Source organism: Lacerta agilis, chromosome 8 (assembly GCF_009819535.1).
Source record: "Lacerta agilis isolate rLacAgi1 chromosome 8, rLacAgi1.pri, whole genome shotgun sequence".
Taxonomy (NCBI): domain Eukaryota; kingdom Metazoa; phylum Chordata; class Lepidosauria; order Squamata; family Lacertidae; genus Lacerta; species Lacerta agilis.
This window is the reverse complement of record NC_046319.1, coordinates 76,049,547-76,073,223: the sequence shown is the minus strand read 5'-3', so window position 1 is coordinate 76,073,223 and position 23,677 is coordinate 76,049,547. Positions and strand designations below refer to the sequence as shown.

Below are 23,677 nucleotides of genomic sequence, written 5' to 3'. Positions count from 1 at the left end.
GTACAGGTGGCTCACGAGGCAGAGGTGCCTTGGCAGTTTATTGAGGGTGGGGTAAGGGGGGGGAGAGCATGACCTTTGGGTGTGGAGGCCAGGGCCTCTGTAGAAAAGGAGAAGTGACCAAGAGACACAGCCAGCTAAGGGAAGCCTGGGTGGGCGTGGGTATGAGAGAGAGGTGCCCCATTGTCCGTAGGTAACCTAATCCCCCCCATCCCCTGTTTCCTGCCATTGGAAGCAGAAGCTCAAATCCCTTCCCCAAATTCTGTCCCAGTCTGGGTGAACGGGCCTGTCTCCTCTCCTCTTCTCCCGCGATGGGGCTGGTTTCTCCCCAAACTGGCAGGGATGTAGCTTTGATAGCTGCCGCCCATCCATCACTCTTGATGTCAGGAGGGCCCCATTGCAGAGACCCCCCCGTTTCCCAGCCTGGGTTCCCTGATTCTTGCAACCCTATAGCCTCTTTGCTCCAAGGGCTTGCTGAGTTGAGAGTTGAAAGGGTGGAGTTCTTCCACGCACACCTTTGCTGGGGTGGGTTGGTTGGTTGGTTGGTTGGTTCACGAAATCGACGTCAGGAAACCTGTGCTCGCCCCATCATGTCGGCACACGCCTTTCCAACTCCCAACCGGGGGCGGAGGGGGGGCGAGGGCGTGGCTTTGGTGGGGCAGGAAGATCTAGGTCGGCGCCTTGTTGGACAGGTAAGCGATGAGAGCCACCACCGCTCCGATGTAGGTGCAGATGCCGAGGATGATGGACAAGACAGCCAAGGCGAAGGTTTGGCGAGAGGCCGTCCATGCTCCTGGGTAGTCGCCCTTGGCAGACGCCTTGTTGGTCTGGGGAGAAAAGGCAGTGGAAAGGTAGCTACAGGGGCTCAAGCAATGACTGCATCTATTGTTTTAAGCTAATGTGGCCTGGGATACATACATGCAAGGTGTGCCTTTTTGTCACCCCCCTCAGGGATGACACCCGGGGCGAACTGTCCCCTCGCCCCCCTTCCTACGCTCCCGGATACATGATGCACCAAATGGTATCTGCAGGCTCTTGACGGCTGCGTCTGGGCTCCTCGCAGCAAGGATCCCACCTCACATTCCCAACACACCTCTTCCTCGCTCTTGTACAATTCAGCGAACTTAGACAAATGACGTCTCTCTAACCAAGCGCTTGGTGGCAAGTCGATTTCTGCAGCTTGCAACCAGCCCTGTTCTCCATCTAATAAATTTTATTAGGGTTTATAAAGAAAAATACAAGGAGTGTTGTCGGGTGGCTTCTTTTGTCCGAACTAAAACTTTAATCCAGAGAGAGAGAGAGAGAGAGAGGAGGGAAAAGAAAGAGGAGGAAAAAGGAGTAGAAAAAGAATTGGAGAGAAAAGAGGAGAGAGGTTAAGATGCTAAAGAACTTCTGATTCTTTTGTCTATCAGCTATATATAAACTTTGTTCACTTCATCCACTCCAGTATAGCATCTACCCTAAACCTGCCCTCTCTGTGAGCTTTTCCCTGCTCAGCGACACCCACCTTTTGGGACAGGTAGAAAGCAGCGATGCCCAGTGGCCAGAAGCAGCACAGCATGGAGAAGACCGCCAGGCCCAGGTAATCTTGCGGCAGCAGCATGGAGAAGCTGCTCTCGCTCTCAGTATCGCTGTCGCTCGAGGAATCATTCTAGGGAGGGAAGTGGAGAGCAAGCGTTGGCTTCGTTCATTCTGGTGTCTGGTGAAAGAGCGCCAATAATAGGAGAAGAGCCCTGCTGGATCCGGTCAATGGCCCATCCAGTCCACCATCCTGTTCTCAAAGTGGCCAACCAGGTGCCTCTTCTGGGAAGCCTGCGAGCAACTGCACTCTCCCCTCCTGCCATTTCCAGCAACGGGTAGTCGGAAGCGTTGCTGCTTCCAACTGTTGAGGCCAGTGTGGTTCGTAGATGCAGATTATCCTCCACGAGGATTTGCCTACTCCTCTTTCGGAGCCGTCCCAAGTTGGTGCCTCTAGTGGGAGGGAGTTCCATAGTTTTAACTATGTGCTCTGTAAGGGTGCGCTTTGTTTTGTCCATCTGAGCACAATTCAAAGTGTTGGTGCTGGCCTTTAAAGCCCTAAACAGCCTCAAAGGCCCAGTATACCCGAAGGAGCGTCTCCACCCCCATCATTCAGCCCGGACACTGAGGTCCAGCGCCAAGGGCCTTCTGGCAGTTGCATCATTGCGAGAAGTGAGGTTACAGGGGACCAGGCAGAGGGCCTTCTCGGTAGTGGCGCCCGCCATGTGGAACACCCTCCCACCAGATGTCAAGGAGATAAACAACTATCTGACTTTTGGAAGACATCTGAAGGCAGCCCTGTTTAGGGAAGTTTTTAATGTTTGATGTTCTATTGTGTTTTTAATATTCTGTTGGGAGCCGCCCAGAGTGGTTGTGGAAACCCAGCCCGATGGTCGGGGAATAAATAATATATTACTACTACTACTACTACTACAAGCTACTAACATGAGTTTGGCCAAACTGCGGGAGGCAGTGAAGGATAGGCGTGCCTGGCGTGCTCTGGTCCATGGGGTCACGAAGAGTCGGACACGACTGAACGAGTGAACAACAACAACAAAACTACTACTACTTCAGTTTCACTGGATGTCCACGAATTCTGGTGTTATGAGAGAGGGAGAAAAGGCTTTTCTCCATCCCCTTCCTCCATCGTCTTATAAACTGCCATCCTGTCCCCTCTAGCTCCCTTTTTCTCTACGCTAAAAAGTCCCGAATGCTGCAAACATTCCTCCTAGAGGACTCGCTGCCTCCCCTTGATCATTTCGATTGCCCTTTTCTGAACCTTTCCCAACTCTGCAATGCCCTTTCTGAGGTCAGGCAACACAGTATTCCAAATGCGGCCGCACCATAGATCTATTCAATGGCACCTCGGTTTCAGCAGTTTTGTTTTCAGTTCCTTTCCTAATGATCCCTAGTGTGGTATTAACCTATCTCACTGCTGCTGTGCACTGGGCCGACATCTTCAACAAGCCATCCACCACAACCCCAAGGTCAGGCACTGCCAGTTCAGACCCCATGAGCGTATATGTGAAATTAAGATTAGATAGATAGATTATTTAATTTACATGCTTATTTAACTTATATGCAGAATTCATCATGCGAAAGGCTGGACTGGATGAATCCCAAACCGGAATTAAGATTGCCGGAAGAAATATCAACAACCTCAGATATGCTGATGACACAACTTTGATGGCAGAAAGTGAGGAGGAATTAAAGAACCTTTTAACGAGGGTGAAAGAGGAGAGCGCGAAATATGGTCTGAAGCTCAACATCAAAAAAACGAAGATCATGGCCACTGGTCCCATCACCTCCTGGCAAATAGAAGGGGAAGAAATGGAGGCAGTGAGAGATTTCACTTTCTTGGGTTCCATGATCACTGCAGATGGTGACAGCAGTCACGAAATTAAAAGACGCCTGCTTCTTGGGAGAAAAGCAATGACTAACCTAGACAGCATCTTAAAAAGCAGAGAATCACCTTGCCGACAAAGGTCCGTATGGTTACAGCTAGAAGAGACTCTTGAGAGTCCCATGGACTACAAGAAGATCCACTGGTGGAGGAAGCTGCTTGGCTGCCCGGGGTGGCAAACCCGGGGGCATTGGGGGCATGGTTTCGGTCCATGGCGTGCATGTGCAGTGTTGCTGCGTACGACGCATGCGTGCTGCAAAGCAGCGTGCACCAGCGGTGGATGGGCTGCGGGGTGGCCTCTCTCCGTGGCTTGGTCGGGGCCCACCAGCGGCACATGCCGTTCCAGTGCTGTGGAACGGCACGCGCCACCGGCGGGTGGGCCCCGAACGGGCCGCAGGCAGGGCGGCCTCGCTCCACAGCCTGCTTGCAGGCCACCAAGCAGGTTTGCAAGCGGGCTGCAGGCCGAGGCTGCCTCGTTCCGCAACTTGCTTGGGGTTTGCTGGTGGCGCACGCTGCTCCATGGCGGGCATGTGCAGCGTCGCAATGCATGCGTCATACACAGCGATGCTGCGAATGCGTGCTGTGAAGTGCCGGTGCCGGAAAACCCCGGGCAACCCGTCAGCGTGCGCATTTTACCGGGCGGCGGAGCTCGGCTTGGATGTCGTGGAGCGGGGGGGGCACCGAGTGTCACCCCCCCTCCAGGGTGGAACCCGGGGCGCACCGCCCTCAGCGTCCCACCTTGCTACGCCACTGAGAAGATAAAACCTCTCCATTCTGAAGGAAATCAGGCCTGAGTGCTCACTGGAAGGACAGATCCTGAAGCTGAGGCTCCAATACTTTGGCCACCTCATGAGAAGAGAAGACTCCCTGGGAAAGACCCTGATGTTTGGAAAGATGAAGGGCTCAAGGAGAAGGAGACGACAGAGGATGAGATGGTTGGAGAGTGTTCTCGAAGCTAAAATCATGAGTCTGACCAAACTGCGGGAGGCAGTGGAAGATAGGAGTGCCTGGCGTGCTCTGGTCCATGGGGTCACGAAGAGTCGGACACGACTAAACAACAACAACAACAACAACAACAACAACAACAACAACAGATAGATGATAGATAGATAGATAGATAGATAGATAGATAGATAGATAGATAGATAGATAGCCCCAATGTATATATGTGCAAGACTTTATACTGACTTGCGTTTGCAGCCGCAGGATTAGCCCCTGCAAGTCTGGTGCCTTTTTTTGTGTTCTTTTGGTCTTTATAGGTTTTTAATTCCTTTCTAATGACTTTTTAACCTTTTAAACTTCTCGATGCTTTACTGCTGCTCGACGTAACTGCTTATCATTGCCTGCCAGCAAAGAAAGAACCCCGTTTGTTTGACTCGCCGAGTCGCATTTGCCATTTTACTGCCCGTTCGCTCAGTTTGGAGAGATCCTTTCTACAGCCGTCTGCAATCCCTTTCATTTTAATGACTCCGAACTATTTTCTCGCCACCAGCAAAAACGGCTACCTCGCTGCTCACTCCTAGCTCCAGATGGTTTATGAAAAAGTCCCAGTACCAATCTGGAGGTATTCTACACCCCTTCATTGGAGTAAATGTCCATTTATTCCAACTCTATAATTCCTGTTAACCAGTTGCTGATCCAAATGGATGCATATGGTCCACTCCTGCTCATAACATCCTGCTCTGGCTCTCTGCTTGTAGAGTGGCTACTAAAATCATGCTTGGTGTGCAGGGAATGGACAGAGGGTTTTTTCTCCCTCTCATTATATGAAATGTAAAAAGGTAAAGGGACCCCTGATCATTAGGTCCAGTCGTGGACGACTCTGGGGTTGTGGCGCTCATCTCGCTTTAGTGGCCGAAGAACCCGGCGTACAGCTTCCGGCTCATGTGGCCAGGATGACTAAGCCGCTTCTGGCGAACAAGCAGCGCACACAAAACACAATTTACTTTCCCGCTGGAGTGGTACCTATTTATCTACTTGCACTTTGACGTGCTTTCGAACTGCTAGGTTGGTAAGAGCAGGGACCGAGCAACGGGAGCTCACCCTGTCGCGGGGATTCGAACCGCCGACCTTCTGATCAGCAAGCCCCAGGCTCTGTGGTTTAACCCACAGCGCCACCCGCATCCCAGGACCCATATTTAGGAGAGAGTAAAAGGGTGCACTGAAGGAATGGGATTGATTTTAATGGCAAGTCAAATATTCCCCTTCGGAGATAGCAGTTTTGCATTTCAGCTCTTCACAAACTCTTGGGCGGATACCATTCACACCTGTTGATTTGTTTATTTTTTTAAACTTGTCAGTTAAAGCCTAGAATGGCATTTCTTGTCACCGCTATTTTCCTCAGTTCTTCAGACTCAGGGGGGGAAAAAATCAGTCCAGGCACAGGTATCTGACCTAAATCTTCCATAGCGAGATGCAGAGAATTCATTCTGCTCTCCTTTTAATCTCCTTATCCTGCTTTCGCACCTTTACCTCTCTTGTCGTCTAATGGTCCAACTTCCCTTCCTAGCTGGTTTGCTGTTTCTGATGCACTTAAATATTTTTTTAAAATTAGTTTTGCTGGTTATAATTCTAGCATTTCTGCCCCAATTCCTAATATTCCGTTTGCAATACAGTACCTGTTGGGCCTTTTAACCTATATACTACCATGCCATGCTAAAAAAAATTCACACCAGTAGGCTTAGCATAACGTGACAGCAAAGGTCATAAGACATGTAATGCAAAAATCTACTGTACAGGTAAGGAAGTATCAGGAAGACAGAATAAAATGTCGCCTGAATGTAGCCTTCATGTTTTAGCTATATGCTCCTGAAATTATTATTTTTGCTTCTCTTATTGCCCATCTGTCTGTCTGTTTTGTGAAAGTTTACGTTCTGTTTTGTTCTCATTTGGATAAAACTTCCATTTTTAGAAGGGAGATCCTTTGCCTCTAACAGATTCCTGGCTTACTCATTAACCACGTGTGGCGGGGCGTCTCGTCCAATTTGAAGGCGAAACAGGAAGTGCTGCCATGCCACCTCGTCCAATTTCGAGGCGAAACAGGAAGCGTTGCCATGCCACCTCGTCCAATTTCGAGGCGAAACAGGAAGTGCTGCCATGCCACCGCCATCCCGATTTCCGGCGAGATCTCACGCGCTCTGCAAGATCTCGTGTGATTTCGGCAAGATCTTGCGAGATCTCGTTGGAAATCGGTGCCAATGCCTCACCCTACCTAATGGGAGGGCCGGCCCAAGGTGTGGATTTGGTGCTTCCTATGCTAAGCAGCTGAGCTTCTGTTATCGTGGCTTTGAATAACTGCCGCCCCCTCCCAAGCTGGGTGCCCCATACCTTCTCTCAACTTCCCCCTATCTAAAAAACACCTTGCAAACTTTTTAATAGTAAGCACCACCAACAGTCCGGTTCCGTTCTGGTCCAAGGGAAGCCCAGTCTTCCTTATAACCCGTCCAGGTGGTGATGCTACTTGCCAGCTTCCTCCTCCTTAAATTGGTTTTTATTAAGCTGTGTGTGTGTGTGTGTGTGTGTGTGTGTTACAAAACAAACAAACGGAAAAGTACATACAGCACCTCCACTTTCAATTCCTATAGTCTTTTTCATCCATCCAGTATGAGACACTACTGTCATTGTGGGGAAAGAGAGATGGGGGGGAATGATCTTTAGTTCTATTGCAAAGTGTTTGTGCAGGGTGTTTGAGTCAGCGTCACGTGGATAGGTCCTTTATTTATATAGTTAGTTAGTTATTTTATTGGCACCGTGAGAGATTGGAGGGTCCAGAATTTGGTCATCTCAGCGACGCCCTTGCAGAACTCGGCAAGGAATGAGTTGGCTCTGTCTACCTTTGGTTGTGGTTTGTGGCTGACGTTGGTCCTTCTGCCCTGCCTTCTGTTATCAGGAGCGTCCTACTCTCGTGTAGGACCCTGGCAGAGACACATGGCCGGCTGGCATGTTCTCTCCCTCCTGGTCGATCGTTCGGGAGCTTCAAAAGCTTTCTTCTGCCCGAACATCACAGCGACTAATGCCAAAAAGCACCAGCCTTACTCAGGGATCCGCAGAGTCTCCTCAGCTTGCGTAACAGACCTCAGCAGCTCAGCATTGTGGCTAATCTACTTTTATTTACGTATAAACACACAGGGAGCACTGCAACACGGCTCCCTCTCTCTCTGGCATCAGACAGCAAAGAGAAAGAACAAAGGACAATAGTCCCACTTCACGGAACACAGTAACACAAACATCCTGTCTCCGTCACTTCCCACTCTGTGGAATGAAAACATACACCGTCATGTGATAGATAACAATCCCATGACTGCAGACACGGGGAATGAATCTCCAACACCTTCTGCCCCACCAGTCCCAATGGACGACAGCCAATGCTATCAATCAATACCCAAGCTCTCCTCCTGAAACCACCCGCTCAGATCCTGCTCTTGGGCTTCCCATTGGGGCATCCGATTGGCCACGGTACAATTTTTGGCTTTTGCTACTGACAGCAGTGGCGGTTCAGGAACGGGTCTGATGCCTCCTTCTGCAAGAGGTGAGCAGCAAGCTTCTGTTCCCTGCGTTTGTGGCCCCTCTGCCAAGCCCCCCTCGAGCCCCAGCCCTTACCTCGAGGTCCGGAGACTCTGTGTCGCCCACTTCGTAGCAGACGGTGTGGATGTCCTTTTCCAGAGGCACCTTCCTGGGCAGTTCCCCAGCCTCCTTGCTGTCTCCAAAGGCGGTTTCGATATAATCTTTCTTCTTCCAGCCTTGGGGGTTGCTTGACTTCCACAGCTCGGGGTACAGGGTCGGTTCCGGGGTGCGGAAGGGCTCGACTGCCCTCTGCAGGCTGCTAGGATCCAGGAGCTGACTGGGAAGGATGTGGGGTCCAGGCTGGAGCCAGGAGAGGCTAGGGGGCACGTGATGGGACAGCAGTCTGGAGTGGTCCTGGGGAACGACCCGACTCAGCATTCCGCCCCGGAGGGTCGTTCTCCCAGGGGACTTTGCCAGAAGTGGGTGCTGCAGTTCATGGATGTTCTCCATAGCACCCCTAGGAGGAAGGTGCCGGGTGCCTCTTCTCCCTGCTGTCAGTTAGGGCCGAGCGAGTCTCTCGCTTCCGTTAGCTTGGGGAGCGACTGCAAAACAAACAAGCAAAAAAACAGCAAAGCGTTTAGCCCCTTACATAGTAAAAATTGTACATGTCGCTCCACCGAAAAGCTCTGTTAAGAGGCACACTAATAACAGATAAAGCCAAGATCCACAACCCATTCCAAAACAACTACAGTGTACCTTGGTTCTCAAAAGGCCTTGGCACCCAAACACTGCAAACCCAGAAGTGTTCCAGTTTGCGAACTTTTTTCAGAAGCCAAACGTGCTCCGTTTTGAGTGGTACCCTTCCGTTTTGAGTGTTACGCTGCGGTCTGTTTTCGCTATTTATTTTGCGTTTTAGTTTTTGCGGCTTCTTGTTTTTGTGACTGTGTGGAACCCAGTTCAGCTACTGATTGATTGATTGTGTGACTGCAGTACATTGCTTATTGCTTTCATTTTAGGGATCAATGGTCTCGTTAGATAGTAAAATTCACATTATTAAATTGCTGTTTTAGGGGTTGTTTTTAAAAGTCTGGAACGGATTGATCCGTTTTGCATTACTTTCTATGGGAAAGCGCCTTGGTTTTGGAACGGACTTCCAGAACGGATTAAGTTTGAGAACCAAGGTCCCACTGTAGAGTTAAAAGATCCCAAACTTGTGGTTCACATCCTTCGTTCAGGAGGCCTGCAGCATGTCTGTGGCTGAAGGCTGGAGAGAACACACCTGTCGTGTTCAATATTTGTATTGATCTTTAAATTGTATTTTAATTGCTGCTTTTATTTCTTACAAATTGCGTTCTGCTGTATTGTGGTTTGGATTCGACCGAATCCAAATTGGAATACAATGAATACAACCTATGAGAAAGAAAATGAAAGAAGCAGAGAAAAGAAGATTAAGAATCACAGCGTCTAGTGGTGTGTGTTATGATTGCTGCAACAGCAGTGATGGATCTGTTAAGACCCTTAGTAGTTTTCAAGTGGTCAGGGATGGTGGGGGCATGGGCATAGCTAAGGCGGGCCGTTGTGGGGGGGGGGGCAGATCCACAATTTTTTTTTTAAAAAAAAAAGCATTGGAAGTACTCAATTAACTGAGGTTCTGCCCCCCCTGGAGAAGCCTCCCCCACCACCAAAGTCTGCCCCCGGTAATGTCCGCTTTTGGGGGGTATAGTCACCCATGATTTTGCCGAAAAAGCTCAACAACTTGGGGGGGGATCTCCTAAAGAAAGCTCAGCAACTTTGGCTGCCCCCCCCCCAACAAAAATCCTGGTTACGCTCATGGGTGTTGGGGAGAGAGGTTTGGAAACCACTGGCTTAAAACCGTAAAACAAAGATAAAAAACAGTAAAACCTTTTAAACAAATAGAAGCAGCTAAATAATGCATCGAGATAGGCTGGCTGAAAGAGGTAAGTTTTCATCATTCAGGAGGCATCTCAAATTTCATTTCTATCCCACTTCGTTCTCTAAGGAGTTCAAGGTGGCATGTGTAGTTCTCCCCTTCCTCGTTTAATCGTCCCAACAACCCTGTGAGGTAGGTGAGGCCGAAAGGCAGTGACTGGCCCAAGGTCACCCAGTGAGCTTCATGGCTGAGTAGGGATTCGAACCCTGGTCTCCCAGGTCCTAGCCTGACACACGAACCACGACGCTACACTGGCTTGCAGAAGATGGTTTACATTAAATGCTCTGGTATCTGAAGAAGTGTGCATGCACACGAAAGCTCATACCAAGAACAAACTTAGTTGGTCTCTAAGTTGCTACTGGAAGGATTTTTTTTATTTTTTATTTTTTATTTTGTTTTGACTAACTATGGCAGACCAACACGGCTACCTACCTGTAATTAAATGCTCTGAAAACTCCAAAATACTGTACAAAGATAATATCTGTTGTTATTGTTGAGGAGCAATTTCTCCTTCTCCTTCTCCTTCTGCTGCTTTCCGAACCCAAACCGAGCCCTGTGAATTTGTGTGAAACTGAGTCCCTGTAAGTTAGAGAACTTTCTCCTCCACCACCCGGAGGCTTAGGAAATCTATTTATTTAGAGCAGGGGTCAGCAACCTTTTTCAGACATGGGCCGGTCCACTGTCCCTCAGACCATGTGGTGGGCTGGACTATATTTTTTGGGGGGGAATGAACGAATTCCTATGCCCCACAAATAACCCAGAGATGCATTTTAAATAAAAGCACACATTCTACTCATGTAAAAACACCAGGCAGGCCCCACAAATAACTCAGAGGTGCATTTTAAATAAAAGGACACATTCTACTCATGTAAAAACATGCTGATTCCTAGACCGTCCGCGGGCTGGATTGAGAAGGCAATTGGGTCACATCTGGCCCACGGGCCTTAGGTTGCCTACCCCTGGTTTAGAGAGTCAGCTACTCCTCTCAGCAGCCTGGAAGATTCCTTTCCTGACACAAAACCCACCCCACCCCCATAGCCGTCAAGTTTCGGATTTGAAAATAAGGGATCAGCAGCCTCACCTATCCTGGGGACAGTCACATGGCAGTGGTGGGCGGAGCCAGAAGCAAAAGTGGGCGGCACTGGTGTGAACGTGCGCAGTAGGCTTACTGTATTTTGGAAACGCTGCCCATGGGCTACGATGCCTCGGTTGCTCAGCGAGCTCCGGTCTGACAAGGAGCATGTGTGGGGTGTGTGGAGAAGGAGGTGGCTAACGATGCAGGAGAGGAATTTAAGGGGAAGGAGGAAAGGAAGGCAAAAGTTCTCTCTCTCTCCCCCGTTTCAAAGCATCAGCCGCCCGTTTTCAAAGGCAGCCAGGCTCCCCCCCCCCCAAGCTAACCCTATTGTCTAGCTGAGGGGCTCGGCAGCAGCTGATAGGGGAAATGCCCCCCCCCCTGTAAGCGTGGGAAATGGCTCCCGCTTGCTTTGAGGCTGCAAGGAGGCGAGGTCTTCCCAGTCCCTGGCCACCACGGGGAGGGGGAAGAGCTGCTTCCTTTGAAAAACGGGAAATTAAAGGGATATAAAAAAATAAGGGATGGCAGCGGGAAACAGCTTCAAATAAGGGAGTTTCCCGGGGAAAACGGGATACTTGACAGCACTGCCCACCCCACTCTTTGTGAACCAGTTAGTTGGGACAGGAGACATTTGTATCTCTATATTTCTAAACCTTTTTGTCTGTATATATATATCAGAGGTAGCCAACGCAGTGCTTTGCAGAAGTTGCTGGTTCTGAAAATCTGTTTAAAGTTCCACTTCACTGGTATCTGATATCCCTCAGGCTGAAACATACATGCGAGATGGTGACTTTTACAGATGCCAGGCTATTCCTGCTAATTTTATCTGCATCTTTTTGAACGGATTCACGATAAGCCTTGTTGAAGGAATTGCTGGACACACCAAAAATACTACAAAGGGACATTTTGTCAAAGGATGTAGAGATAACACTAAGTTTGGCGACGGCAGGAAAAAATGCTTTATCGGTGTTGAAGTGGAATTTAAGATGAATGCTCCAGACTTTCTAGATTGCTTTCATATAGTCCCTTTTATTTATGCCTGGGGTTCGGCTTTCATAAATGGAAGCTGAGGAAGCACATAAATTTCTGGGATGTGCCATTTGGGTTGTAGGTAGGGTTCACCTGAGTGCTCCATAATGTTATTTTTCAATCCCTGCACATAAAAAAAAACTAGCCTGTCGCAGTGAAGGTTAGCCTAGTCTTGCTTCCCTGACACCATCAGTATTCTTAAATTATATTTTATTTTTCTACAACGTTCTCACATGTCAGCCCGCACCGGCAGTCTTGGGATGGCAGCAATTCAGAAACAGCAATATTGTCTCATCTACTCTTTGGTTGAAATAGGCAGCGATGGACTTAGGCGACAGAGAGCTGTTGGCCAAAGCGGTGCTAAATTAACGTCACCAAGCGGTATATGAATTGTGCTGGCAGAAAGTACTTGCTGAAGGAAAAACACAGGTACATTGCCCAAGATGGTTGTGCAACTGATGGCACAGCAAAAACCAGCTGCTGCGCACCAAGAATTGGCTGTTGTGCAACAAACCTCTGCTGGCACACCTTTTGTGTTGAATTCCTTTGTCGCCCACCCTTTAAACTGTCATCCGCTAGCACGCAGATCATTGGATACAGCCCAGTGTCTGGACTTAATGGTCTGAAATGGAGAGCCCCTCTTTTTCAATAGCAATGGGTCTTCCTTTGTTTACTTTGAAATGTGGGGAGCCAGCCCTGCAGTGTTTGGGGGAACCCCTGTTCATTCTGCTGAGTGGGGGCCTGGGCCTCTGCCCCCCCCCCAAGCCCTGCCCTGATGGTGCCATTGGAAATAGGCCTAAACCATCACCTTTGGAAGACAGAGAGCGGGGGGGGGGGAGTCTTTTGAAAACTTGTTTATGAGCTGCGACGATAAATACCTTGAAGATGTCAATCCATATGCTGTGTTTTTTTACCACATTGCACTGGGAGTCTGCTTTATCGACGAAACAATCCACTTTATTGATAAGTTGCCGGGCGAGCATTTTATGTATTGTGTATTGTTCGCAGCTTTACATTTTCCTGTTGTATATAAAAAAAAAATGCTTTTATTCTCCACAGTTCGTCTTGCCAAGTTGTTTGAGGCTCTTTCTTTTGTATATAAGGCAACTGATGAATGCAATAAATAAGAATGCAGTTTTTAAACGGTTTAAGTTAAGCCCCGAGACTTCAGACACAGTGGCAGGCAAATTTGGACGGCGAAAAGTGGGAATATTAAAATGGTGGTGAGGGGTTATTCGTTAAGTAACATCGGCTTAAATTGGAGGAGGCTTGGGAAGTAGGCAGGCTATATTCCGCTGCTTATTATGGCTCATTAGAATTGGCTGGTGTTTCATCTCTCCAACCCCCCCACCCCCCGCCCCATCTGCAACCTTTACACAAACCCTACAGCAGTCGACTGTTCCAGAAAAAGAACAGCGTTTGGCACTTCCTGGTGGCACATTGCCATCACGCAATTGTAGTCGCTGGATGGGAAGAGACATTCAGAGTTTGTCTCTTTTTTTAAATTCCTGTCAGGGCTCCCACCAACTCAGAAATCCACACACCGTGAAATCCGGTGCAGGCACATGGGATTTCCGTAGCAGGAACAGATTGCTCAGCCAAACATGCGCGGCGGCAGTTCATGCGCTGCACAGATGCGTAATGCAGAACTCCAAATCACTCTTTTTAAATGATTGGGAACGAGGCAAGCTGCCCTCTCAAAAAAACAAAACAAAAAAAACCCCTTTGCGTGAAAGCGGGATCGTGTGTAGAACAGGCCCTGATGCCATCAACAGCACAAATAACCATGAATGTGTGTCTGGAGGGAGCCTTGGTCTTAATAATGTTAAACATTTCCATAGCCGTTTCAGTTGTAAAACCTTACAAGAACCCTGTATGGTACACCGGTAGTATTATGCCCTATGTGGCAGACTGAGGCTGACAGAGTGAGTGGCTGGCTTGAAACCACCTACTGCGCACACAACAGAGGCGAGTTTCAAACCGAGGGCTTCTTGATTGGTACCTCTGCCTCTTAGCCACTGTACCGCAATTCTGGAAATTTACAGGTAAGCAGAAACGTCGTCCACATGGAAAGGGCATTATCTACACGAGTTTCCGCATGTTTTGTTTTTGTATGTTTTGGATCCCATCTGAGCTCGGCTCCTCCCATGCGCTTTTGCCTGACAAAGAGATGTGTGTGACTCAGAAGCTGGCACACACACACACACACACACACACACTCAACCAGTTCTCGCACAGCTGGAGATCAGCAGCACCAAAGTCTTGTGGGGTATCAAACTGAGCTGTTCTCCACAGCCCTGGCTCCATTAAATGGCATCTTTGGTTTACTGGACTTGCACAAACGATGGGCCAAATTTCCCTTTCGCTAATTTGTGTCAGGTCTGAAGGAAAATGGGCTGATGGGACTGCAGCCTGATCTAGCCAGGACCCTGAGCCCAAACTGTGTGTGTGTGTGTGTGAGTGTGTGTGTGTGTGTGTGAGTGTGTGTGTGTGTGTGTGTGTGAGAGAGAGAGAGAGAGAGAGAGAGAGAGAGAGAGAGAGGGAGAAATTGGGGGATAGGGATGGAGTCAGAATCCATCCTGGATTTAAGGAGACCAGGCCGGGTCCTTTGTATATCTTCATCCCAATTTACTGACAGAAATACGGACAGTGTACAGAGAGTGACTTACAGAGCAGCGAGAAAACTGAAGCAGAATACATAATTGTATGGGGTTTTTATGAAGCACCGTACCAAAATTTATTGAATAGTAAATCAGCTTCAGTTGTATGGTTTATAGCCGTTACGACGGCTACTGTGAAGCTTGACAAATTACTTTACCTTCTGTTCCTCCAAACTCTACTGTTGCCTTATTTATCTCCCCCTCAGCATCCGGAGTCCCTTGTCTTGTGTTCCGTTAAGGGTTTCCTCCCTCACCTGAGGTTTCTGAGGAAATCTTTCTCATTCCACAGGAATCATAGGATGGCACAGTTGCAGGGCATCCAGCCCAACCCCTCTGCAACGCAGGAATCTTTTGCCCAACATGGTGACTCTGAGATGGAGAGTCTTATGCCTTCGCAGACTGAGCTGTCCCAGCTGTCAAATAAGGAGCCTGGGAGTCCAGTTCCCTTGTGCTCTCTCAACATCAGGGTTCAAATTACAGGTGGGTAGCCGTGTTGGTCTGCCATAGTCGAAACAAAATAGAAAATTCTTTCCAGTAGCACCTTAGAGACCAACTGAGTTTGTTCTTGGTATGAGCTTTCGTGGTATCTGAAGAAGTGTGCATGCACACGAAAGCTCATACCAAGAACAAACTCAGTTGGTCTCTAAGGTGCTACTGGAAAGAATTTTCTATTTTGTTTCGATCTGGGTTCAAAGCCAGACTTTCTATGAAACTGACCAGCCTGGCTGACTCTTTGTGTGTAAACCTGAACAACCAAGAGTAGCGACTAGGCTAGGATTTGTTCAGTTTTAGAGCCACAGCGCTTGGGTTTATTTTGCATTCTGCTTTGACCTGCCTGCTTTTTCATACAATAAATAACAATAAAGTGGTACCTCATGTGGGATGTAAACACAGAGCAGTCAAAACACAACATTGCTAGAGTGGACATGAAGGTAACTCAGTCCTCCAGGCATAACTTCCTGCTACCTGGACTGAGTTAACTTCCTCTGTGACCAGAAGTAGGTGTGGTCTCACCTGGGAACAAGATCCCAAGACCAGTCACCATTTTCTCCTCGTCTATCCAAAGAGCAACAAGCATGTTCTCCTGGCTCTCAGCCAAGAGTACAAAGGGAGCTACTTTTCCCTATGGAAGTAGCAACCACATGGAAATACTTTTTACTGAGCAAGCCTGCCTTCTGAGAAACGCTGTGTAAACTCAGGAAGTATGTGAGTAAACTCTTTTTATTCATTTAAGATACATTGTGTCGTGTGCAGTCTTTTAAGAGGGATATAGGGGAATTATACCAGGAATATATATATTATTTTAGGCTTTAGCAAGCCTGTGCAAGCGCGTCTGCTGTGTGTGTGTTTTAAAAGGGAATGAAACTCTGCTAAGTTTGGAGCTTGCTAACACAAGCTGGGATAGGATATATCTGACAATATAGCCTCACCCACGTTCCTAATCATTCCCACACCTCAGTTTCCGAATGTCTCCGTTGACGAATGTTTCGGTTTTCAAACACTGCAAACCCGGACGTAAATGCTTCCGTTTTCAAACGCGCCTCGGAAGCCGAACCGCTTCCCCTGAGTGTATATGTTATTTTTCTCAATTTTCTCTATTAAATTTGCAGACCACCCTTTTTGCCTCGGTTTTCGAACGTTTTGGAACTTGAACGGCCTTCCGGAACGGATTACGTTCGAAAACCGAGGTACCACTGTAATTTAATAATGATTTTATTATTTATTACGCTTCCCATCTGACTGGGTTGCCCCACCAGCCACTCTGGGCAACTTCCAACAAAATATTAAAATAACGGGGGCAGGGGGGGAACACTCTACAAGAGAAGATTGCTACAAAGGATGGTACCGGCTCACTTGTGCAGGGACTGCAGGACTCGGACACAGTTCCCACATGACATGCAACCCAGGGAATGCCTTTGGAGGAGAGAGAGTGTGTTTCTGAAGAGAGGGAACGAAACCATTCCCTCTGTGCTCGAACAAGCGCACGTTGGCATTGAAAGATCTCGGCCCTGTTTGGCAACATTGGCTCTGACGTGGGGGGGACCTGCAGTGCACCACAGCCTTGCCAAGATCTGTCGAGCTTGTTTGTTTGGTTTCTTTAAAACTGAAAAAGGGAAACCAGGCTGTTAAAAGCCCGGAACTCGCAAGAGTCACTTCCGCTGGTGGTGGCAATAGGGTGTCCTGGCAGGAGGACCGCAGCTCAGTAGTAGAGCACCCCGAAGGTCTGGGTTCAATCCCTGCGGTCTCCCAAATAGGGCTAGTCAAAGCTCCTGCCTAAAACGCTGAATAACTGCTGCCATCCATTGCAGGCAGTATGGGTGCTCTCTGTGCCCCTGTGTTCTGGTTCTCGGCATCGTCCTAACCCATTGAGCAGGAAGCACAGGGACCATGGTTTTTTGTTTTTTTTGTTTTTTGCAGGGGGTGAGGGGTGGGGAGAAGTGACACTGAAAATTAATCTTCTTAAGCAAAATAGTTTGCCTGCTCTGCCACCTCGCCAGCCTCTTAAACTGATCTTCCCTTCCCACTCCCTGGGCTTTGAACCCATCACATAAAGGCCCCTCTTGCGCTAACCACTGACCATCCCTTCTCCTCCTAGGAGTTGGAATCGAACTCCCAACCCTGGACACATTCCTGGTCTGAATCTCCTGCCAACGTCCCAAGTTCCCGGTTAAATTAAATCCAAGTGTCTTCACGCATCTGCACTGCCTCGCTCTCTTGGGAACCGTACAGCAACAGAAATTATTTTGGGGTAGGGAGGAGGAGGGGGAGGAGGAGGAAGAAGAAAGTGAGTCCCTGGAGATCTTGGTGCTGACTGTACTTGGATGGCAGTGCCAGCGAATGTCCATGAATCACCGCCGCTTCCCCAAAGCAGGGGTGGCACAGAGCAAGCGGGGAGAAGAGATTCAGCTTTTTATCTTCTTTCCCGGCTCAACTTGGATGACGGGGGAGGAAATTGGCAGAATGCTCCCCCTCCTCCTAACTGCACTCTCCTGAGCCACACAGTGGGGTCAGGATCAGGGTAACCGAAACAACAGTTCTGAGGCCTTGAGCATTTGCAGAACATGTTTCCAAGCGCTCATAGGAAGGGCCCAAGAGCCCGGCTGGGTTCCAGCGAGCCCCAGTGTCCTGTTTCCAACAGAGGGCAGCCACAGGCTTTCTGGGGAGCCCAGAAGCAAGGGTGTGAAAGCCTCGCTCAGCAGCAGAGCACATGCTTTTGGGGACAGAAGAGTCCCGGCAAGTTCAGCCCCTGGTAAAGGTAAAGGGACCTCTGACAGTTAGGTCCAGTCGTGGACGACTCGGGGGTTGCGATGCTCATCTCGCTCTATAGGCCAAGGGAGCTGGAGTACAGCGTCCGGGTCATGTGGCCAGCATAACTAAGCCGCTTCTGGCGAACCAGAACAGCACACGGAAATGCTGTTTACCTTCCCACCAGAGTGGTACCTATTTATCTACTTGTACTTTGACGTGCTTTTGAAATGCTAGGTTGGCAGGAGCAGGGACCGAGCAACGGGAGCTCACCCCATCACGGGGATTCGAACCGCCAACCTTCTGATCGGCAAGCCCTAGGCTCTGTGGTTTAACCCACAGCGCCACCTGCACTCCTTCTTCAGCCCCTGGTACCTCCACTTAAATAACAGGGGACAGGGTCCACGTGAAAGGGGAGGTCTCTGCTGGAGAGCAGCTGCCAGCCCAAGTTGGCAATGTTGGGCTAGATGGAGCAAGACTTTGACTTGGTGTAATGGAGGTTAATAGCTTATACCAAGGCTGGATATACCCTCCAGATATTGATGGACTACAAGTCCAATCATCCCTGATCTTTGGCCGTGCTGGACGGGCTAGGAATCCAAAAACGTCTGGAGGTTATGGCGGGGGCCAGTGAGAGAAGGCATCCAAAAAGAGCCCTGGTTTATTATTTATTATTTATATCCCTCATTTCCCCCCCCCCAGGAGTGGTGTGTGTCGTTCTCCCCTCATTTAATCCCCACAACAAACCCTGTGAGGTAGGTGAGGCTGAGAGGCAGCGATTGGGCCTACATCACCCTGTGAGCTACATGGCCGAGTGGCGGGATTTGAACCCCGGCCTCCCAGGTCCTAGTCCAACACTCTAACCATTGCATTGCACTGCCTCGAGCACTTCCTGACCATTGGGCATGCTGGCCGGGTCTTCTGGGAGCTGGGAGGGCCACAGGTCTGCCACCGCTGCCTTAGGCCACCAGGATTTTCCACCAGGATTTTGCCCCGGAACCTGTTTTCTACCCAAACGAGCATGTGCAGAGCGCCGTCCCTTTGCTGCCGAATCATTGGACGTAGCTCCTATGTCCCTTAGAATTTTGGCAACAGGCTTCGGGTCACAGGGCAACTATTATAACAGTGTTGGCATTTAACACCAGCCACTGGCATCTCGGAAATGAAACACTTCGGCCAATTATTCCATTTATTGCAGACCATCGGTATCGGCCAGCATGGCCTATGGTCAAGGGTGAGCCACCAGGCCTAGGAAGTTGTGGATTTCTGGATTCCTCGTGTACAGAGCAAAAAATGGCGGATCTGCCCCAGGCCAGAGGTGGCCAAGTGACTGGAGCACTCATTCCAAACGCGAGGAGCCATGGGTTCAAATCCTGACTGAATTTGCAAAGCCTGGCTTTCACCATATGTTTCAGCCGAATGAGAAATATATTCATCGGTCGATTAAAAAAAAACCACATGCATTCCCGGTTTCATGGAAACGGCCCCCTCCTCCTCTCCCCGATGACATGCACATATGGCTGAAATCGACAGCAATATGCGCAGGGGCTGGTGAGGGGCCTAATTGGACAGATTAACTCCGTTCCAAAGCTGAAGCCATAACGATGCTTCGTTATATGTGCAAGCAAAATAGACGCACCTGCTCAGCATTCCCCGTTTGATTTCATGCATACTTCTTGTGCAGCTGCTGTGCGCAGGTTTTTGCGCATGGAGCAAAGGTGAACCTGAAGGGGGGAAAGTGTCCTACTAGATATGGATTTTGGGGTGCTGTTGGGAGGAGGGTAAGACTAGCCTTCCTGGGTACCCAAATTGTGGTTTAGCACCTGTTGTGCCATGATACCCAGGTGATGGGCTGGATTGAGTTAGTTTGGGTTGGGGTGCATAGACACCCCATAATCCACCTTCAGCCGTGTGTGCCAAGGAGTGAAGGATTTGGGGTAGGGGGTTCATGAGTCATAAAGACCCATTTCCGCTCCCCTGGGAGATTAAATGTGATCGCCGAATTTCTGGGCTCCAGCGCTTGCCTGAAGGCATCACTGACCACTTAACGTGTTTTTCGGATTTCCATACCACCCTTCGAGACGCAATTATCAGGGCTGCGGCTTGCAAATGTTAAAACAGAGCAAAATTTACAATGGGGGGAAAACCAGCGACGTCATAAAAAACCAGCAGGGTTCTCTTATTCCTTCCCAACCAAAGAATCTCTTTCTCTTTCGCCGCCTGTTGCTGGTGAGGGGGGAGGAAGCAAATGAAACAAGTGTTTTAATTAACCGGGCAGAGCTCCAGAATTAGCATATAAACTGGGCGTTCCATTTTGGCACTCGCCAGAGATCAGGCCCCCCACCCCCCAAAAAAATTATTGATGGAACCGTAGGGCCGTTTCACACATTGTGCTGAAACCAACCCAGGTTTGCTGCATTCCGAACACACTCCTAGCCGGCAGGGAGTCATAATCGACTCTGGATCTGAAAAGAGTGTGCTTAGATAATGGACCTTTTTTTTGTCACAACCGCACATTACATAATGGGGACCCCACGATAACGTCCGTTTCCACACGCATGGGGGCGAGAATTTCGCTTGTTTGTTATTCCCGGGTTCTAACGGGAACGTTGATACCACAGAGTACCTAGTTCCCCTAACTACACATTAAGCTGTAAGTCACAGGAGATTGGAGCAAGCTTACTTTGCATCAGATCAATTTAGGGGGTAATCAAAGACATCCGTTTGTGACTCAGCCCGATGACACTTTTGATGCTCGCCACGTGGGGATGGCGTTACGTGCGAAAGGGAAACCTCAACCCTCGCATGAGAAAAACAAGCTCGTTTTTTATGTGCTGTTCCCCCGAAACGGACAAAAAGGAAGTAAATCATGCAATGCACTGTTATCTTTTAAGAAAGTCGTCGCCCGGCCCAGTGTCTGAATATGGCAGCTATTTCAGATGCCTTTAAATGAGAATGGAAGAAATCATAATTCAGATTCAGAACACAGCAATTGATCTGCAGCTGTAATTATATAAGGCATGGATAGCTCAGAGAAACCTCAATGTACAAGGGCAGTATACCCCTAAATGCCAGGTGGTGGGGGACAAGCAAGGAAGGGCTGGGTCTTTGGGCCTGTGAGGTTCAGAGAGGCACCTCTCCACTTCTGTCTCCATATTGATCCCTTTCAATATCCTTGCGCCTTGTTTTGTTCCCTGGGCGCTTTCTCTCAAGAATCCAAAAAGAGGATCTGGAGAGGTAGCCTGGGGGGACGACCCCTCTTTCCAGAGAGCCACAGACACAGGAGGAGCAGCAGCGATGGGTTCCCCCCACCCCCAAAGGAGCTAAATCTCTAGCAGTCCTTCCTAGCACATTGACGGTCTCTATCGATCTCCTTCCTGCTGCCTGCTCTGAGCTCCCACACGAAAGAAACTGTGCGTGTGTGTGTGTGTGTTTGAGAGAGAGAGAGCGCGCTCTGGTTCCTTTGCCCTCGGTTCTCCAGCCCACACACCTGCTGTATAAAGATGGGACTCAGGGATGATGGATCCCTTCTCCATCCCTGGGCTATTTGGAGGCTGCTGGAGAGTAGGAGGGAATGTCCCCAACAAGCTGGGAGCCGGGAAAGGGGGTACCCTCTTGCCACCAGAAGCTGGCAACCTTTTAAAACACACGCAAAAGAAACCCACCCCCCTGGCCAACTCTGTTTGACAAATCCTTTGCACGCTTCCCTGAGACTCCAAAGATGCGCTCGGCTCCCCGCGCTCCTGGCCCGACACCACTCTCTCTCGCCCCCTCCCACAACAATAAGACAGAGGCTAAGGTTAGGGGGCTCAGTGACCTCTCTGGGGGTTGCGGGGTTTTGCCGTTTAAGGGGCGTTAAGTGGAGCGGGAGCCGCCTGCCTGCCTCCTTGCCCATCGCCCTAGAAGGATGCTCGTCCTCTTGGGTACCCAAGGCTCACCATAAGAAGCCCTTCCTTGGTCCGGAGTGACTCCGGCTTCACCCAGACCCCCCTCACTTCGCCGCCAAGCGTCATCTCGCTAATTCCACCATCTCCCCGGCTGGGCTGTCCGAGAGTCAAGAGAGAATCTCTTTTCAACTTCCATGTGGCAGATTTAGAATTGAGAGCAGTGAGGTGGGCAGGGAGACGCAAGTTTTTTGGGGGGTGGAGGGTGGGAGAGCAAAATCCAGGGCCAATGGGGCACCCAAAGTCTGGGATAGATAAGAGGATTGGCTTTGGGCTTCTCCTTAGGGGGGTTGGACTAGATGGCCCTTGGGGGTCCCTTCCTCTTCTACGATCCGATGAAGACTTGCAGTCAGGGAGGTCAGCCCATGCGGTCGTCGGCACCACCCGGGCAGCCCAGGCTGAGAGGGTCTTGGGGCTGGCAAAGTCCAGATGAGAAAGAGAGAGAGAGAGAGAGAAATAGACCCTTACCTTGCTCACTGCCAGCGTCCCCGTGGCAAGCACCTGTTTGCCACCCTCCAGACCTCCGCGGGCTGCAATCTCTGGAAAAGGGTGCCCATCTCTGCCCGGCCCAGCCACGATGATGCCCAGTCAGGGAGAAAGTTGGGTGCCGGCCAGAACACGCAGACCCTCCTCCCCCCCCAAAAAAAAATGCCAGGGTCCTCTCAAGAACTCCTGCGGTGAGCTTTGCACGATGCCCTTGCCACCCTCGGCGCTAAGGGTTAGGTTTGGGCGCGGGGCACCCTCCAATCTGTGGCAATCCACAGTTTCCCCAAGGCTTGCCACGAAGAAGAAGGACCCGTGGCATGAAGAGGAGGAGGAGGGAGAGGCAGAAAGTCCCTCCAACGTGGTGGCTGGCCGGCTTCTCTGCCTTCTGAGCTGTGCCAAGGCAGCTGCCCAGTCGCCTACAGCAAGGCTGCCATCCAGCGCTCCGGGAGCAGCTGTGCGCCTGCTGCCAAGATGCGGTGGCATGAGCGGAGCGCCCCTTCTCTCCCTCCCTCCTTCCCACCCCCAGATCTGGATGGAGGAAGGGGGGGAGGGAGGGAGGAGGGGAGGGGTTGTCTGCGAGCTGACAGGCACACACAGGCAGATGCCTCGCCTCCTCGCAGAAATGGATTGCGTGGCAAAAGACAACCCCCCCCTTTAAAAACACACCCCTCCCTGTAGGCATGGCTTTGCAATTCAAGACCCCCCACCCCACCCCACCCCCGCCAAGCTGACTGAGTTAAGGAAGAGAGACCAGACGCAAGAGGTACACTCATAGGGGTGAATTGATTTTAGGACTTTGGCACCCCCCCCCCACAAGCACCCTTTCCCTCCCTCCATAGGTGCCCGCAGGGTTGGAAGGGGGTGAGATGTCATAAATGTGGGGGGGGGGGCAGGATGCTCCTGGCTCCCTTTGGTCTCCTGTAAGAGGGGGCCGGGGGGGGGGAATCTAGCTTTCAGACTCTGGTCTTGGGTTTATTTATTTTTTTGGGTGGGGGGGTCACTTGTAGCCTTTCACTTCAGCAGTTCCTCTGCCCCTCTCACAAAAGAGTCTGCTTGTCCACCTAGGAATGATTAAGCTGTATATTTCTTTGCTTTTCAATGCTTGCAGATCTTCTTAAATGGCATTAATCGATTAAAAACAACAACCACCTATTTTCAAAATTATTTAATGGGTGTTGTCGTCTGCTACCCTGGACTTCCTTGGAGAGGAAGGGCGGTGCAGAAATTGAATCGCCCCACAAAATAATACCGAAAGACCCCAGTCAAATCAAACTGCCGCCCCCTGCTTTGCACCCAGAGCATAAATTTGCTGTCATCCGCCACCCAAATAAATGCACGTTTCTTTCAAATCTCCAGTAGGCCTCTGAT

At 49.9% G+C, this 23,677-nt stretch overlaps 1 protein-coding gene across 2 annotated transcripts; it reads right to left on the bottom strand.

Moving 5' to 3' along the window:
* Positions 1 to 22,833, bottom strand: TMEM91 (transmembrane protein 91). Of its 2 annotated transcripts, none has more exons than XM_033158401.1 (4): positions 22,292 to 22,833; positions 8,018 to 8,523; positions 1,505 to 1,648; positions 1 to 824 (listed from the first exon to the last, which is right to left on the bottom strand). In XM_033158401.1, exons 2-4 carry the CDS (start codon positions 8,429 to 8,431, stop codon positions 666 to 668), a joined length of 717 nt encoding a protein of 238 aa, XP_033014292.1. In that variant the 5' UTR covers positions 8,432 to 8,523; positions 22,292 to 22,833; the 3' UTR covers positions 1 to 665. The 2 variants fall into 2 exon arrangements, with proteins under 2 accessions (XP_033014292.1, XP_033014293.1); XM_033158402.1 differs by having other exon boundaries at positions 8,018 to 8,511.
* Between the last annotated feature and the right edge of the window lie 844 nt (positions 22,834 to 23,677).

Bases quoted from the DNA above. Each gene is read 5' to 3' on its own strand.
- TMEM91 (XM_033158401.1), bottom strand. From the start codon at position 8,431: ATGGAGAACATCCATGAACTGCAGCACCCACTTCTGGCAAAGTCCCCT. The intron at 1,649-8,017 runs GTAAGGGCTGGG...TTCCCTCCCTAG, and splicing joins CAGAGTCTCCGGACCTCGAG to AATGATTCCTCGAGCGACAG. The intron at 825-1,504 runs GTGGGTGTCGCT...TTTTCTCCCCAG, and splicing joins CTTTCTACCTGTCCCAAAAG to ACCAACAAGGCGTCTGCCAA.